Genomic DNA, 18,811 nt, shown 5'->3' on the forward strand with positions numbered 1-18,811 from the left:
TACTGTAGGCTTATTCACATGGCAGTAGGGTGTGGGGGAGGGGGGCGTTCTGTGATCTTCTGATTAAGTCTCATCCTTTGGAGTGCACAGCGGGCCTGGGGTGCACTCCACAAAGAACTATGAACTTCACAGTCTTTCTGTCCTTCCTCTACAGTAGAGCTTTTCCCCCTAACGAAAGCATACCAGAGACCATCTTGCATCAGATATGAATACAGAGGAAGTAATGCGATATCAGCAGACACGTCAACAAAGGGGCTTAGGACCAAATGGCAAAAGACTTATTTCAAATTATGAATAAGCAGGATGCTGACATAGAAATACATCATTTCAGCAAATCTGAGATGATGCGTTTTGCAAATGTACACTTAAAAAGAGACTGTGCCAAATTGGTGTTAACCATGTGCTAAGCCAAGCTCAAACCTTTGAAGTGCAATGCACTTACGTGCAATAAATTATTTACATAAGCGGCAAAAGTAAATATGATAAGCTTTCCCAGCACTTTGCTTTTAGAATAACAAATGAGATGCATATTTAAGATTAAAACATGCTTTAAGGTGGCTCTCTCTTGTTGAGAGTTTCTGTTCCTCTTCTGCATGGACTCATAGTGTAACGCTGTAGATATTTGAGGGGATAAGTTAACTTAGCTTATTTTTAAAATATTTAATGCTATCATTTAGCCTTAACCAACATAATGCTGTTTGCCTCACTGACTGAAAATGCACAAGATTCTCAGCTCTTCTATCTTCATTAGGCAACGTAATTATCATCAGTTTTATGCATGCAAATGTTCATTGGATAAGTATAATAGCTGTTGAGTAAAAATGCCATTTACTTTTTACTGTAATAATGCCATGACCTCATAAACTAGAAGGCATTTTAGGTCTTAGAGGTTTTGTTAATTTGATATATTCTTTCTGAGTATAATATTTAGAAAAAAAAGCTTTGTCATTATTCATTTTCCTATGAACCTAGTACTATAAATATGTTGTGTGTAAAATTTTCTTTCATCCCTAGAAATACAGCTGTGACAGATGATATTTTCCCCCAAATGGCTGCTACAATGTTTCCCATCCCTTATCCTCTTCTAGAACCTTGACCTCCATGCCCCCTCCTATGAGTCTGGAAGGCCTTGGTCCCGAGAGTCTGGCATAAGTGATGCTCCGTGGCTTTGGAGGCTGGATCATAACAAGGTCTCATGATCTGCCTTGGTACCTTGGGATGCTTGCTCTGGGAACCCAGCCACCATACCATGAGGAAGCTCAGATTAGCACCCACGGAGAGACCACATGGAAAGGCCATGTAACGGGTACTCCTGTGGATGGTCCACTTAAAGTCCCAGCCAACAGCCAGCATCAAGACATGGATGTGAAGTCACTACAGATGCTTCCAGCCTCAGCTGTCAATCACTCCAGCCTTGAGTCTTCCCAGACATTTACGAGCAGAGACAAACTGTCCCCCTGCTGCCTCCTGGATTCCCAACCCACAGAAACCATGAGCATAATGACAAGGCCGTTTTATGCCACGAGCTATAGAGTGGTTTGTTTTGCAGAAATAACCGGATCAGCATCCTAAATAAAACAAGGTTTACCAGAAACTGGGAGCAGGTGTCGCATGTAAAACATTTCCATTGCAAAACCAAGAAGAATGTCCAAGATTGTGGGAGTTTGCAGGAAATTATAGGAGGCCGCCTGAGGAGGAGGGATTCACCCTCCTGCAGAAGCCCTGGGCACTGCTCTGCAGAGGGCAGGCTGCAGACCACGCATTAGCCGGTGCACTTTGAGTCCACGTTTAAACGTCAGGGCTTGAGCTTCCTCACACGCAGATCCCGACAAAGCACCTCGGCTTGTGCAGGGTCTAAGCCCGGAAACCTTAGTTTCACCCCTTCTCCTCTCCCTCCATGCTGCTCTCGACTGGAAAACACCAAACTCTGAGAGTTTAGACCAGAAAGTTAAGCTGGCTCATATGCATGGGTCTGGGATAAGGCACGTTCCTGTCACTGTCTAGGAGATGAGCTCCCTTTTATGCCCGGAGCTTTGCAGCCTGATGAGCCCATGCAAAATTTGTAGCCAGTAAAGGCTCTACTATTATATAGTGACAACACTACATTTATCAGACTTATAAACATTAAAAATGCCTACAATGTGTAGGTAAGTTATGTGTGTGTGTCCACACACGTGCAAACACATGTCCTGTTTATGCCACATAAATAACGACTCCCATGAGAATCATCTACGAACAGGAACACATGGAGGGCAGATGGAGAAGGGAATTTGAGAGGTGTCTTGGGCCCACACACCTTCTCTCTGCTCTTCGTTTGTCGGTGTGGCTGCCCCTTTTGGAAGCCTCAATATTCATGCCACTCTCTTTTCCTTTGTAAGAAACAAGTATAATCCCCAGAAGAAAAGTGCCTTTCTGGCTGGGGAATTAGCAGCAACAGAATTCTCTGAACCTTGCTCTTCCCTACTTCCCACCTGTTCCAGACAATGCCTTTTGGTGAGTCCCACCTTTGTCAGGTATAAACAGGCTGACCTCTGCCTTGTTTCCCTTATCACCTCCAAAATGCAGACGAATGAAGGGAGACTTGATGAATGCCATGTGAGTGACTTGCTGCCTCCAGTTCCCTTGACAACAGAAACGTTAAAAGAACAGACTTGTCTTTCTCTGCCTGACTAATTTCACTTAACATCATACCCTCAGGTCCATCCATGTTGTTGCATACGGGACGATGTTGTCTTTTTTATGGTTGAGTAGTATTCCATCGTGTGCGTGCGTGAGTGTGTGTGTGTGTGTGTGTGTACACACACATCTTATTTATCCATTCACTCATTTGTGGAAGATAAAAAACACATGGATAAAGAGAACAGATTAGTAGTCATCAGAGGGGAAGGGGGTTGAGGGGTGGGCAAAAGGGGTAAAGGGGCGCATATGTATAGCGGTGGACAAAAATTAGACCACTGGTGGTAAGCACGATGAAGTCTATTCAGAAATTGATAAATAATAATCTACACTTGAGATTACACAATATTATAAAGCATTATGATCTCAATAAAATTACTGGGGGGAAAAAAAAGCAAACAGCCAAAGTACAAGAATGAAAGTATTGTAGAAGTACGTTAGCAGCTAAGTAACAAGATATATTTTTATTTCTGTATCGTGTGATGTTTATGGCATTTACCAACTTTTACAGTGTAATTTGCTATTATTTTCTTTTTCATGCCCAGTAAACATTAACTTTCATAGCAAAAAAAAAGAACAGACTTGTCTACGGAAGTGACAGTTGAGCACAGAGTGGCCCAGAGGTGCCTGCTCTTCAGAGGAGGTGCAGGACAGGCTGCTGCCCCACAGGCCTTGCACGGACACGCTGCCCTGCCCAGGCCAGGCCTTCCCCACCCACCCTGATCAAGGATCCCCGGGACCCAGTAATGGTCAGGTTCAGCTGAGGGTTCCAATAAGTCAGACGTCTAGGCCTAGCACAGACTTTCACACTTTTCCAGCATTCAGAGTGATATGGTGTACACTTTAAATATATACAATTTTACTTGTCAATTTCACGTCAATAAAGCTGGAGGAAAAAAATAAAAAGATAAGGGGTGGGCCCCGTGGCCCAGTGGTTAAGTTCACACATTCCGCTTTGGCGGCTCGGGGTTCACCGGTTCAGATCCCGGGTGTGGACCTATGCACCGCTTGGCAAGCCATGCTGTGGCGGGTGTCCCACATGTAGGGTGGCGGAAGATGGGCATGGATGTTAGCTCAGGGTCAATCTTCCTCAGCAAAAAGAGGAGGAGGATTGGAGTTAGATGTTAGCTCAGGGCTAATCTTCCTCAAAAATAAATAAATAAATACATAAAAAGATAAACCTAAGACCACAACCTCCTCCAGACCCTTTGGCAGTCCTAAATTACAGGAGGCTTCAAACAAAAGCCCCCCATCAGAGTGTGAACTGCCTTCCCAGCTACCCCCCAAGGTCTGAGTCTTCTCATGTAAGAGTCTGAGGTTTTGCAGAGGCCATAGGGCATCTGTTTCCCTCCACATCATTTTATGATTTTCTTTGTTGTTGTTGCTTCAGTTGAGGAAACACTGATCCTGGAAGATGCCCTGGTCACTTGGCTATAGGGCACTGATACCTGAAATGCAAAGAAAAAAAAAAGCAAAGGTGTGGGGGAAGGAGTGAGAGAGAAAAAATGAGACTTCCAGAAGGAAGAAAAGGTCACTGTGGCTATTTCCAGTGTGTAAAATATTCCATTAACCATATTATGTGGAAGACATTAGCATTATGCACAGCGGGAAGGAACATTTTAATACAGAACATCTTCTTTCCAGCTTCAAAGGATGAGACTAAAACAGCAAGGCCGTGAAGCTGCCCCTGGGCTGATGTCGTCTTCTCCTTGGGGCTTTGCAGGTTGGCAGAGTAACAGGCTAGTAGGAGCATCATTTGCTGGGTCAGAAATGACCCCGGCAAGAGGAGGGACAGGCCGAGCCCTCAGTGCCAGGGCGGCCTGGCGCTCTGACGGCAGAGGTGCTGCAGGACCGCCCCTCTGCGGCTCCTCTGGGCCCTTCCTCGGTGCCACTCAGCCAGCAGAGGACACAGAGAGCTGCGGGTTAGCCGCGTGGCCAGGAGGGCAAGGTGAACCAAATGGCTCTCCTGGAAGGCCAGGGGCCTCGACTTCCTGGGGTTCCCTTGAGGTCAGTGGTCGTCCCTGGGCCTGTGAGCCTTTCAGGGGAAGGAATCAGTTATTACAGAACCAGTCCTACCAACTCCAGGCACTGTTTCTAAGCTCGTTCAATACTGAGTCTTGCAGACGCCTGTGCTGCCCTCCTTCCAAAGAAGGCAGACACGGCAGCGATGGAGCCACACGGGCTCCGTTAGTGCATTCACTACAGTTGTCTTTGTTTGTTCTCTCAGCCACCTGTGACTGGAGGTAAAAGGAGGTGCCACTCAAAAAGGCGGGGTGCCGGTGGGAGGGGCAGCCTGGCCTTCATCTGGTCGTGGGACTGTGTCTTCGGCCTTTAGGCATAGATTCTTCAGGGTTCCAGGAAGGTGAACACTGTTGAGGAAGGTCCCACCTTCCCCGAGTCTAACTAAGCTGAGTGAGGAGGCGGGACGGTGGAGGCAGTGGGGACAGGAGGCAGTGGAAAGGAGGGAGGTGGGCATCTGATGCCAACAGCAGTTTGGTGAGTGAGGCTGGGAGACGAGGGGGAGGAAGGACTGAGATGGGCCAGGAGGAGCCCGAGGTTCTGGTGGGCACAGCTCAGGACGAGAGGCCCGTTCCCAAGACAGCGCAGGGAGGATGCGGGCCAGGCTCCCTCGGCTCCTGCCACTCAGTTGCTGGCTGGCTGTACTTTAGGAGGATATTCTCTAAACCCCAAGCAAGTGGTCTGAGCAGGAGCTAGACATTGGGAAACTGATGTCTGGAGCTGTGAAAGTGAATGAGGCTGCCCAATGGTGAGGGGAACAAAGGCCTGGTGGGAGCTGAGCAGATGTAGGAGGATGGGGAGAGGCCTGACAGGGCCAGGGAAACCTGAGAGGGAAGATGGAAGGAGGGCAACTACCTCCACAAATGCCTTCTCAGCCAAGACCCTTAGGGAACAGGGCTCCACTTCGGGGCACATAATTTAAATTCCCACAAGTGCAGGGCCCACATCTGTTCTCTGCCGTGTCCCCAACACCTGGCATCGTGTCTGGTATGCAGTCGGTGCTCAGTAAAGAGTTCTGAAGTGCACGACTTACAGAGAAAAAACAGAGAAGCTGTAGGATGGTCTTCTCTCCTCAAAGCCCAAGGGTATTGCTATGGGAGTTTGAAGGCTGTGAGGCCCGAGCCTCCCAGCTGCCCTGTGACCATACTGTAAGTTGCTATTTTCAGCTTCACTTTGCAGTGAGGCCTCGTCACTCCTTCTCCCCAGAGATGCCACTGGGCCCCACAAGTCGCCTTCAATATTTTCTCCTTCTGCTGTACCCTGACACCTGTGGTCGTCGGGACTGCAAGGACCGAGAGTCAGAGGGCAGGCCCCTCACTGCAGGGAAGGGAGGCAAGAGTGGTGAGTAGGGTGGCCCGTGACCTTACACTGTGAACTGAGCCCCATCTGAAATGGGAAACTTCTGGTTCCTCTTTTTGCAAGTCTCCAGGGCAGAGCTGGGAGGATGCAGGTAGAAGAGGAGAGGTCCAGGAAAGGCCTTACTGAAAACAAAGAGATGGTAGGACTGTGTGGGAAAGAGGATCCAGCCAGGTGGACGAGCATGTTGGAACACCCACCAGGGTCCTTACATTTTTGGTGCCACGGACCCCTTTAGGACCTGGTGAAACCAATGGACACTTTCTCAGAATAGTGGTTTTAAATTCATAAAATAAAATACAAAGGGTTATAACAGGAACCAAATATATTGAAATAGAGCTGATAAAATACTAAAAAGTCATAATTGTAACTATATTAGCACTTGTATCACTTTATTAAGGCACTAGATAATAACTAGTATGGGTAGACCTCAGAGATATTGTGGGTTCACTTTCAGACCACCGCAATAAAATGAACACCACAATAAAGCACATCACAAGAATTTTTTGGTTTCCCAGTGCATATAAAACTTATGTTTACCCTATACTGTAGTCTATTAAGCGTGCAATAGCATTATGTCTAAAAACCCAGCATTAACACATCTTAATTAAAAAATACTTCGTTGCTAAATAAAGCTAACCATCACATGAGCCTTCAGCGAGTCGTAATCTGGCAGAGGGTCTCGCCTCGATGTTGATGGCTGCTGACTGATCAGAGTGGCGGAGGCTGAAGTTAGAGTGACTGTGGTAATTTCTTAAAATAAGACGACAATGAAGTTTGCCACATGGATTGACTCTTCCTTTCATGAATGATTTCTCTGTAGCATGTGATGCTGTTTGGTAGCATTTCACCCCCAGAAGAACTTCTTCAAAATTGCAGTCAATATTCTTAAACTCTGCTGCTGCTTTATCAACTGTTTATGTCGTATTCTAAATCCTTTGTTGTCATTTCAACAATCTTCACAGCGTTTCCGCCAGGAGTAGACTCCATCTCAACAAACCACTTTCTTTGCTCATCCATAAGTAGCAGCTCCCCATCTGTTCAAGTTTGATCATGAGGTCGCCGCAACTCAGTGACATCTTCAGGCTCCACTTCCAGTTCTGGTTCTCTTGCTGTTTCCACCACATCTGCACTTACTTCCCCTACTAATGTCTTCAGTCCCTCAAAGTCTTCCATGAGGGTCGGAATCAACTTCTCCCAAACTCCTGTTAATGCTAATATTTTGACCTCTTCCCATGAATCACAAATGTTCTTAATGGTGAATCCTTTCCAGAAGGCTTTCAATTTACTTTAACCAGATCCATCAGAGGCATCATTATCTATGGCAGCAATAGCCTTACAAAATGTATTTTTTAAATAACACAGCTTGAAAGTCAAAATTACTGCTTGATCCTTGGGCTGCAGAATGGATGTTGTGTTAGCAGGCATGAAAACAACATTAATCTCATTGCGCATCTCCATCAGAGCTCTTGGGGGACCAGGTGCATTGTCAATGAGCAGTAATATTTGGAAAGAAATATTTTTTTCTGAGTAGTAGGTCTCAACAGTGGGCTTAAAATACTCAGGAAGGGGCTGGCCCAGTGGTGCAACGGTTAAGTGCACACGTTCTGCTTCAGTGGCCCAGCGTTCGCTGGTTCAGATCCCGGGTGTGGACACGGCACTGCTTGACAAGCCATGCTGTGGTAGGTGTCCCACATATAAAGTAGAGGAAGATGGGCACGAATGTTAGCTCAGGGCCAGCCTTCCTCAGCAAAAAAAAAAAGAGAAGGATTGGCGGCAGTTAGCTCAGAGCTAATCTTCCTCAAAAAAAACCCCAAAACCCTCAGGAAACCATGTTGTTAACAGATGTGGTCTCATCTAGGCTTTGTTGTTCCATTTGCAGAGCATAGGAACAGTAGATTTCACATAATTCTTAAGGGCTCTAGGATTTCCAGAATGGTAAGTGAGCACTGGCTTCAACAGAAAGTCACCAGCTGCATTAGCCCCTAACAAGTCTGTTTGTCCTTTAAAGCCAGGCACTGACTTCTCCTCTCTAGCTATGAAAGTCCTAGATGGCCTCTCTTCCAATATAAGGCTGTCTCATCTGCACTGAGAATCTGTTGTTCAGTGCAGCCCCTGCATTAATGATCTTAGCCGGATCTTCTGGAGAACTTGCCGCAGCTTCTACATTAGCACTTGCTGCCTCACCTGCACTTTTGTTATGGAGACGGCTCCTTTCCTCAAACCTCATGAACCAACCTTTGCTGGCTTCAAACTTTTCTTCTGCAGCTGCCTCACCCCTCTCAGCCTTCACAGAATTGAAGAGAGTCAGGGCCTGGCTCTGGATCAGGCTTTGGCTTAAGGGCATGTTGTGGCTGGTTTGATCTCCTCTCCAGACCACTGAAACTTCCTCCATATCAGCAATAGGGCTGTTTCGCTTTCTTATCATTCGTGTGTTCCCTGGAGTAGCACTTTTAATTTCCTTCAAGAACTTCTGCTTTGCATTTACAACTTGACTGTTTGGTGCAAGAGGCCTAGCTTTTGGCCTGTCTCGGCTTTCGACACGCCCTCCTCACTCAGCTTAATCATTTCTAGCTTTTGATTTAAAATGAGAGATGTGCAACTCTTCTTTTCACTTCAAGACTTAGAGGTCATCGTAGGTTATGAATTGGCCTAATTTCGATATTGTTGTATCTCAGAGAACAGGGAGACTCAAGGAGAAGGAGAGAGATGGGGAATGGCTAGTCGGTGGAGCAGTCGGAACACACACCGCATTTGTCGATTGAGTTTGCTGTTTTATGTGGGCGTGGTTTGTGACATCCCACAACAATGACAAGAATAACATCAAAGATACTGATCACAGATCACCATAACAAATATAATAATAATGAAAAAGTTTGAGCTATTGTGAGAATTACCAAAATGTGACACAGAGACACAAAGTGAGCAAACGCTGTTGGAAAAATGGCTCAATGCAGGATTGCCACAAACCTTTAATTCATAAAAAACAAAATATCTGGGAGCCAGTCCTGATGGCCTAGTGGTTAAAGTTCAGCACTTTCACCACTTTGGCGGCCTGGGTTCACTTCCCAGTGGAGGAACCACACCACCCATCTGTCAGTTGCCATGTTGTGGCGGCAGCTCACATAGAAGAACTTACAACTAGGATATGCAACCATGCACTGGGGTTTTGGGGAGGAAAAAAAAAGAAGATTGGCAACAGATGTTAGCTCAGGGTGAATCTTTCCCTGCAAAAGAACAAACAAACAAAACACAAAATATCTGCAAAGAGCAATAAGGCGAAGTGCAACAAAATGAGGTATGTCTGCACTTGGGTTTGTGTTTTCAAAGTAGTGATGAACATAAGCAATATTCTGAAATATCTTCAACAACTGTCACCTGCAGTGAAGACATCTGTGGTTTCTGCTGGTGATGAAGTCACAACAATGTGGTTTGTTGCCTACCTTCATAACTGGAGGAAATGCCAAATTTTGGTTAGAGGTTGGTGAAAATCATGATGCAACTCATTTCCCATCCTAGTTCATGGATGTTCCAAATGACCTCCCTGGACCTCTTAGGGCTCCAGGGAAGAGAGAGGAAGGGAAGAGAAGAGCCGGAGGGAAGAGACAGGAAGCGAAGAGAAGAGCCGGAGGGAAGAGACAATCCCATGTGCTCTGAGCTGAAAGAAGGACCTTGGGGTCTCTGGGGAACAGCATGTTGAGTGGAAGAGGTGAAAGACGAAAGGCCCCACTGACCTTTTGTTGGGTGCCTATTTCAAGGACAGCAGTGTGGGGGCAAACTGAGGACCTGTGTCCTCTCTGCAAAGGTGCCTGTGAGGAGACGCTGCCTGGAGAGGAAGTGGGGGGGTGGTTCTGGACAGGTGAAGCCTGCTTAGCCCCCAGTCCATGAGGAGGATGGAGCCGGCACAGCAGGGGCTCCTGGTGCTCCCAGACCCCCCACAAGCACCACTGTCTCCACAGAGATGTCAAATAATTCAGAAGTGGCCTCACACATCAGGGTAGGAACCTGATTTGGGAAGGAAAATATTGGCTGCAGAGAGGAACCTAGAGAAGGCGGAACCTGGGTTCAGAAAACCTGGGGTGAATCGCCAACTAGGGAATTTCAGGTGGTGTGTGTTGCCTTTGGCTCTCAGAACCCAAATCTTGCCACCTGGGAGTAATGCCCCCTCAGGCTTATTTCAGATGGGTTTTAGGGTATCAGGAGCTTTAAAGGACCATCACACAGGAGGAGCGGGCTATTAGGATGGACAGAAAGCTGTGTGGACCAATTAAATGGATGTTAAAATACTAGCAAGGAAGCTGCCTTATCTAGTTAAGATACTGATGTCTTTAAGAATTTGATAAACATCTACAAATTGTTAATTTTGACTATTAGCTTTCATTTATTAAAGTAGGCCACTGAAAGAACTCCTTTGAAATATAAAGTAGTTAACTACTAGGTCACAGAAGTCCTTGAATGCAATAACATTGCATTAAAAATACTTGACCATTCATATTTTTCAAGACTTTTCCCCACACACGGTCCAAACTCTAAGGTATTGTTATGTTTTGTTCATTTCTTTCTCCAACATGCCCGTGTTGAAAGGGAGGGCTCAGGCCTTTGGGTTATATTAGTTTATGCATAATAAGCATTCTAAATATATTCTGAGCATTTAAATAGGTGAAGCAGGACTTCTCCTTGACAACAATTTGTCAATTAGTACTTTAATCCTATTTATGTCTTATTTATACCCTGACAACCTCCAAGAAGGCTCTGAGCAGAGGGCTAGCTTCTTTCCCACATAGAAGTGGCTCTTTCTCATCGCATTTTCCTTGACCTAATCTCTAAGGTCTAATTGCATATATTGCCCTGATCACTGCAGAATCTTAAATTAGGGATTTACCTTCATTCCCCTCAGGTTGTCTTTTTCCACCAGTGAGAGCAGGAGGTTTTGGGAGAAGTGCTCTTGTACGCCAGGCTCCTTTCCTCTTGGATGTTGCCCTCCTGTGTCAATCTTTTCACCAACCAACCAATCAAACAAACAAGGGTGAATTTATTACACTCCTTTCCCAGGCCACAGATTCACGCGAATACTACACGCTCGCACAATGCGTGCTAAGGTTGTAAGTGACGCACAATCCCCTGGATCACCAGTGCCTTCTTTATGAACTTTCACCAGCACCCAGCAGCCCTCGCCCCACCCAGTAGGCAGCATGCCCTCGCCATCCAAGCCCATTCTCTCCTGTCTTCAGATGCTAAGAATTCAGACTCCAAATCTTATTTACATTCTGGTCATTGGGGGAGGTCATGATTCAGACTGGAAACATCCCCTGAAGTCCCTTCATTGTAACTGGAGAAGAGCTGACTATCCAGGGCTTACAGGGGCATGACAGGCAGTGGGACTCAGCCGTCCAGAGGGGCTTTGGAAAGAGGTTACCAAGACTGTGTGGTAACAGGAGGGTGGGTGTGAAGGGAGAGCCACTGGGCAGAGGCTCTGAGGTGAGGTGGGGGTGGGGCAGGGAGTTTGGGAGCTGCAACCGGTGGACGCACAAGGTGCAGGTGTGGCAAGACACCATGGGAGGCTGCAGGCAGGTCTTCGCCTTGGCAGGTTAAAGCATTTATGGGCTATCCTGGTGGCCCTGGTATCCCTATGGGCAGGTCTGTGTCACAGGAAACCAACCATGGGCCAGCAAGAAGATAGCACTGGGCGTGGGGGATGCAACTCTGTTCAAGGAGGCAGATGAGGACGAGGACAGGCAGTCCAGGTCACGATGGTGCCATTCCTCTGACTTTGCAGAGTGTGTCCACCTGCGCTCATACAGGGTACACAGCAGCTCTGTGGTGCCAGATGCCATCATTAGCCTTACCTCATCTTGTCTTATCTTGGAGGATCAGGAAGGGTAACTTGCTCAGAGTCACACATCTGGGAGTGAATGTCACCAAGATGGTCTCCAAAATCCCACCCCCAACACTCAGACCCCTTATCTGAATGACATGGAGATACAGGACGTTCTGGTTTGTTTTGGAGGGAGGCAGTTTAGCCAAGGGTTAAAGTGTCTGCTCCGAGGCAGGTCTCCAGCCCGGGTCTGCATCCTGCACTCTTGCCCTAGGGCTGGGGCCTTGGACCAGTTACCTGATCTCTCTGAGACGCAGTTTCCTTATTTCATCTTAGAACCGTGGAGGGACATGTACGATAAAGCTCACAAAATGTCCTGCATGGGTCCTGGCACATGTAAGTGCTCAGGTGATGATGGCGACCATCACTGCCACTGTTAATAGGGTGGACTGGGGGAGGTGTCCTGTCCCTAGGGTGGATTGGGGGAGGTGACCCGTCCCCAGGGTGGACTGGGGGAGGCATCCTGTCCCTAGGGTAGACAGCAGGTGACACGTCCTGTCCCTGAGTGGCTGACAGCGATGTGCCTAGATCAGGGACTCCCCGCAACCCTGAGTTCTTGACTCTTATACCCATCTGTTCATAGACCACCACGAACTGAAACCCTTAATTCATTCTTTTTGATGGTGGCAAACGATTATTATAATTCTACGCTGGGAGGTGAGGGGAAATAATTCTGAGTTCAGATATATAGAAACATCTAAGAGTGACTCTGCTTTAAGCCTTTTCCCCTAGCTTTTGAATTCTGTAAGTTACTGGGAAATAAAAGTCATCATTTTGCAGGTTAATGAAAGGTTGTGTCAAGATCGCTTTTAAGTCTGCTGCCAAAGCCATTCTTTAGTTTTATGGCTCATGACGTTCCACGCCATGCATGATGCACACACACTTCTTTCCTCTCCCGCTTTAAGACAAGGACATTGGAGGTTTATGTCAGAGGGCCAGTCACAATATTCCTAATTAGACGGGGCTGGGGACAGTGTTTGGGGCATGCCTGATTTCTGTCCTGGCACCAAAGGGTTAAGCCCTCTGTCCTAAATCAAAGACACCACCTCCCCAAACCCTTCAAGCAGAGTCAGACTGTTCCTATCTAATGAAAAAGCAGAACCACTGGGGAAGAGATCACTCTGGTGAAATATGTCAAGTCACTTTGAGGCCTGCCTGCTCCTGAAGTGGTGACGAGGAGTAAGAGAGAATTTCAGAAAGAATTGGCCTTCCTCATGAAAGGCTCTTATGACAAGAATGGAGGCAAGCATAATTTGTCTGCATTTAACCAATCATATGCTTACAGAATTTGATAGATAAATTAATGCAATATTCCACGGGGTAATATTTTCTTGCTATTGCCATTAAACGGTCATGTACCTGTCAGTACAGTTATGCAATGGACTCGGATAAAGCAAGAGCACCCTCACGAAGATGTGCCATTACAGGACAGCAGTGGGGCCTCATGGGCCCCTGTATTTTGTTTTAGAACTCCTGAATCACAGGTTCACCCCCTCCTGGGGATCACGTCTGACACTGACAGGAAGATGGGCCTGGCCCGATTCCCTGTGAGTCTTGAGCCAAGAGATAGTTCCCACCCGTGTCTCAGATGGGTGCCACGGAACAGAAAGAGAACCAGAAAGGACCAGAGCATCTCCTTTGAGCAGCTGCACTGCGTGAGCATCTGGGTCACAGAGGAAGGGCATGGATTTCTGTGGACCACGTGGAAGCCTGCAGGGTGGGAGGGCCAAGAAAGGATTCCTGGGGAGGCGGCATGGGGGCCAGGGCAGTGGGTGTGGGAGTGTGGGCCATGTCCTGGCCCCAGCGAACAGGTCGTAGGGCCGTGGGAAGATGGGCTGTTGGAAGCAGAGACCTGAACCCAGTCGTGAGGGCCCTGGGCCTCCAGGAAGAGGGGCTCTTGTCTCTTCTGCAGAGCAGTGGGAGCTACTGAGGCCTGCATGCTGGAGCCCAGCATGGCCTATCTGCCTCAGGAATATTAACTGGGAGAACAAGGAGAAGCTGGAAACAGGGTCAAGAGCTGGAACATGTTCAATGGCTCAGAAAGGAGGTCATGAGGACCTAGGGCAGGGCAGAGGGACTGAGAGAGGAACAACGATGACAAGAGCTTGGTAGAGAGAGGACCTGAGGACTCACAGTCCAGAGAATGTGGTGGGCAGAGGGGAGGGAGGCCCGGGCATCTGCACAGTGGTTTGGAGGCTTGGATGTGGACAAATGCTGGTTCCATTAACAGAAAGAAAGAAAACCCTCTCAGGCAGCACGCAGGATCTCCTGAGCATCTCCAGGTTCATGCGTGGGAGAGATTCCAGACAATCCTCCAGGAACTGTGCCTGAGAGAGCCCACCTAGGACAGGAAACGTCCCTCTGACTAGAGAGCTGAGATGCCAGCTCGTCCCACTTGCTGTAATTGCAGCAAGGCAGCAGGGCCCGCAGGCAAGAGACAAGCCTTTCCTAGAAGGCAAAGCTGCCCAGAGCGGCTCCCCTTTATCCCTGCGCACATCGCCTCCTCCCTGGGAAGCAACAAGCACAACTTTGGCAAAGAACACCCACGTGCACCTGAGCAGACACATGGTGCCCAGCTGCAGGGGGCTGCCAGGCGGCTGCACTGGGGCTCCAGCTTCCTTCAGGCTCGAGCAAGGTAGCTGAACTTTGGGCAACTCCCTTTCTCATGATTCAACATTCACGCATAATAAATCGGGCCACACTGTGAGTGTGCCTTGCTGGATACCTCACCAATTACCCGAAAACCAGCTTCAGGGTCAGAGCAATCAGGTGCTGCACAAACCTGAGCTTCTTTTGTGGGCGGCGTGCGCGACTCAGCCACCCTGCTACGGAATCAGAGATGCGGCTGTGACCCGAGATCTGGCTGATTGGCATGGGGCTCCCTTGTGTGCAATGCTAGATACATACACATGCTCCCAAGTGTCCTTGACAGGTGATCCTCAACCATTTCATGGACACAGATAACTCTGGAAGGAAGATGTGTCACTTACAAAATCTGTTTTGGTTTTCAAACTCTGCATGTCATTTCCAAAGTAACACAAGGTACTTTATACGCCTATTAGGACCAGGCAAAATTATTCAACATCATCTCAGGAATGCAGAAAATAATTTTGAAACTGAGTTCTGGGGATAGGATCTCAAGATGCCCTCTCTCTCCGCCTACTTAGCACGTCTCCACTGTGTTTATAAGAATTCCTGGGGTGATTCCAACGTACTGCCAGTCTGTTCTCAGTGCTTTCTGTGCCTGTAAACTGTATCAGGACAGCCCGGAGGCTCCTGTGGCTCTCTGGGTGCCCAAGAAGAGTCTACCAGAGACTCCATCCGGTGATGGTGGGCAGTGTGGGCCTGGGATGAAGACAGGTGGCCTTGGAGGGTAGCAATGTAGCAAGAGGCTGAGGGTGCTGGGAGAATGGGGATAGTGGGGAAGCCTTGGGGTTCAGGCTTGCTTTGAAAATCCCCAGTCAGTTTGGATGGAGTGGGCAGTGCCAGGGGGCTCCTGAGGGGTGATACTGTCTACGTGGAGGTTGTGCCTTGCAGGGGAGGCTGATATGAATGCTAAGTGGTCCCAAACCATGGAGCTTTCTGGAGAACCACAGCTGTGCCTTGATGGGAGAAGAGAAGGGTCCAGGCCATGGCCAAAAGAGGGGATTGGCCCCGGGAGCAGCTGACTCATCCTCATAAATTCACCACTTGCATTTTACTATACCCCAGTGCAGGGCCAGTTCCATAAAACCCCTCTCTCTGCCTACAGATCTTGCTGTTTCCAATTCCTCTAAGCAATCTGCAGTCACGTTCACTCAAGAACTCGTTGCTTCGTCATTTATCTTTGAATTATTTTTGAGGCAACCAGCCCCACAGCTCTCACCTACACACTCACAAGCTGAGTATGTGGGCTCACCAGGCCCCTTGTCCTTGAGTGCGCTTGCACACTGCTGCAGCGTAAAGCTCAGGTGGACGCAGAAGCAGACCAACGTAAACACACGCTGCGGTGTGCTTCAAAGATTCCTCACTATTTTACACATAATCCAGACAGGTTAAGAACAGAGTGCCCTATCCAAAAGGAGAGAAGAAAAATTAAAGTGAGGAGTACCCCACACCTGCCCTGGCGGTCACAGTAGACACACTGTGCTCAGGGTAACTTTTTCAACTCTAAATTTGGCATCTGCTAAGCTCTATGCCTAGGATTCACAGAACTCTTGAAGTGCCAGAAAATGCTAATGCTCATCAAGGAAGCAAGAAAAGAGGGGCACGGCCAAGAGAAGCTACTTCCAGGGTCATAAGCCAAGGCTCCTGTCCTCTTGATGGGTCATTTTTATGGTGGATGTGCAGATGGTAATTTTATAAGCACCTTTAAGAAGCCCACTTGCAGCTGGCCTGATGGGCGAGGTAGCTCAGTGAGGGGGTCTCTGTTAGCGACAGAGACTGAATTCCATCAACGTCAAAATCAAAATGTCAGAGATGTATCAAAAATGGCTCTACATTTCCACGAAAATCTGTCACGTGCTCATCACTCAATGACTCATTATGACCCTTCTTTTTTTTTAAGGAGTTCAAAAGAACAATTTATTTTGGTAAAGGACCTTAGCATTTATAGACATTTTAACATTTATCCTATCTTTTGACCTGCTCAATGGGTCATTGAGATTTGTGGAGTAGTCTTTTATTTTTTTTATTGTGGTCATAATAGCTTATAATGTAGTGAAATTTCAGCTGTACATTATTATTTGTCATATACCATATAATTGCAACCCTTCCCCCTGTGCCCACCCCGACCCCTGCCACTGGTGACCACTAACCTGTTCTTTTTGTTTTGTTTTTTTCCTAATTTTTTTTTATTGAGTTATTGATAGGTTACAATCTTGTGAAATTTCAATTGTACATTAACGTTTGTCAGTCATGTTGTAGGTGCACCACTTCACCCTTTGTGCCCACCCCCCACCCCACCTTTCCCCTGGTATCCACTAAACTGTTCTTGGTCCATAGTTTTAAATTCCTCATATGAGTGGAGTCATACACAGATTATCTTTCTCTTGCTGGCTTATTTCACTTAACATAATTATCTCAAGGTCCATCCATGTTATTGCAAATGGAATGATTTTGTTCTGTTTTGCAGCTGAGTAGTATTCCATTCTAACCTGTTCTTTTTGTCCGTAAATCACAACCTTTCTTGAACTTGACTGTTCCGCTTGCACAAATATACATGCGAGTTGAACCACATGAAATTGCTGTCCTCCATGCAAGGTGGCACTTCATGTGATGATGGGCGAGATGAACCAGGAGCCCTGCCTGTCCCCAGTTCAGGAAGCAGGGGTGTCCCACTGGCGACAATATCACAGTCACATCCCTGACACACATGGAGCCCTGAGACTATACTCAAGGCCATCTGAGGCCGGTAGGGACTGTTTATTGGCTGCGGCCAGAGACACTTGTAGTGACCCTTTGGTGGCTCTGTCATCAATCAGGGCATGCCTGGCTGAGTGTGTGTCCCAGGATCTGGTCAGGCTGGACTCAGCATTCATAGGCATGGCTACTGCACAAAAGCAAAAGCTCCTGGCACTGCACCTTCTGTTTTGTTCTCAGGATGTCAGAGGACCCATGCAGAGGACCAGACTCTTAAAAGAGTTGGAAAAGAAACGTGAGCAATTCTGCTTTTAGAGGCACGTTGCATCCTCAAAGCTTCAGATACATCGTCTAAAAACAAGAAGATCATGCATTTGGAAGTGGAATTTGAGGTGAGCCATAAGGCAGATGGAGGAATGTACAATTTAATACATTGTACTTTTAACCTTAGATTCTGAACATGCAGGCATTGCATGCGCTCTGCCCTTGGACAGTAAGCATGAGGGTTTCTCTGCTACAGACAGTCACAAAATCAAGATGCTAATTTCTGAGACAATGCATCACCTATAACAGAAAAAAGTCCATCCAACATGCCCCAGGGAGCAAAACAGACACAATGTACCCACTCATCTGCACACCACAAAAAGTTAGAAATGAGCAATGAACTCCAGCACAGATTCCAGGGGAAAAATAGATCAGAAATCTGATTTGTCTTGGCTGTACCAGATCATTAATATTTATATGGAAGTGTTTAAACCCAGAAGTTGAAAAACAGCTCTCAGAACCTACAATTAGCATATTAGACATACATATGGAGACAGAGACAGCAGAGGGGCAGGAGAGAGAGAGGAAGGGATGAGGCAGAGAGAGAGAGAAGGAGATAACTTGCTGGTCATTGAGCTGCCATTGCACATTTTCTCAATGCAAGTTAATGTATATCCATCTGATATATCAGGCCCATCCCTCTAGCAATGTTTTTTAATCTATTCGTCTGCAAATCCAACACTATTCCTGTGCCTGGCTGGGCTCTTGCAGCCCCACCACTTCCCTCACCATAATTCACATATCAGTCACCTTGGGAGGCTGAGGTGGGCCTGTCCCTGGTCCTTCCCAGCCATTCTGTCCCTTGGTAGCATTTTCCTTCCCATGTGGTCCCATACTCCTGCTTCTTCACACCTCCTGGGGCTGGGCCATGCTTTGCCATGTCTTTCTCCCCGACTCCAGCACAGACTGTATGGTGTTAGTAGTTACCCTGCTTAACCAGCTAACCCCTATCTGCCTATTACCTTCGATGATCTGTGACTCTCAAGGAAAAAGCTGGATCTTGTGCTAATTCTGAATCTGTTAGTGCCTACAGATGCATTCAGTGGGTGGAATTCAATTTACTATAAATTAGGGGACATATGAGAATAATGAACTTGAGGACAAAAGAGGGACATGGGGAAGTACATAAAACATCAACTCCAAGACTCGGTGATGATCACGAACAAGACCATTCAGTGAGTGGAATACGCAGGGTCCAGTTGCATGTAATGCACCTATTCT

At 47.2% G+C, this 18,811-nt stretch overlaps 1 protein-coding gene across 13 annotated transcripts in view; it reads right to left on the reverse strand.

Annotated features, from left to right (window-relative positions):
• Nucleotides 1–18,811, reverse strand: part of SYNDIG1 (synapse differentiation inducing 1) — a 205,023-nt gene that overhangs the window by 60,410 nt on the left and 125,802 nt on the right. For 3 of the 13 annotated variants that reach the window (XM_070588957.1, XM_070588958.1, XM_070588959.1), the window contains exons 4-5: nt 10,934–11,044; nt 8,969–9,278 (exon numbers count right to left, since the gene is read on the reverse strand). The exons of 7 other annotated variants lie outside the window; for them this stretch is intronic. In XM_070588957.1, coding sequence (XP_070445058.1) covers nt 9,075–9,278; nt 10,934–11,044 — 315 coding nt within the window. In that variant the 3' untranslated portion in view covers nt 8,969–9,074. Of the gene's footprint in view, nt 1–3,953; nt 4,125–8,968; nt 9,279–10,933; nt 11,045–16,728; nt 17,618–18,811 lie in introns of those variants that run through there. 3 more of the 13 variants (XM_070588960.1, XM_070588965.1, XM_070588967.1) reach the window with 3 other exon arrangements.

Source organism: Equus przewalskii, chromosome 21, assembly GCF_037783145.1.
Source record: "Equus przewalskii isolate Varuska chromosome 21, EquPr2, whole genome shotgun sequence".
NCBI classification, from domain to species: domain Eukaryota; kingdom Metazoa; phylum Chordata; class Mammalia; order Perissodactyla; family Equidae; genus Equus; species Equus przewalskii.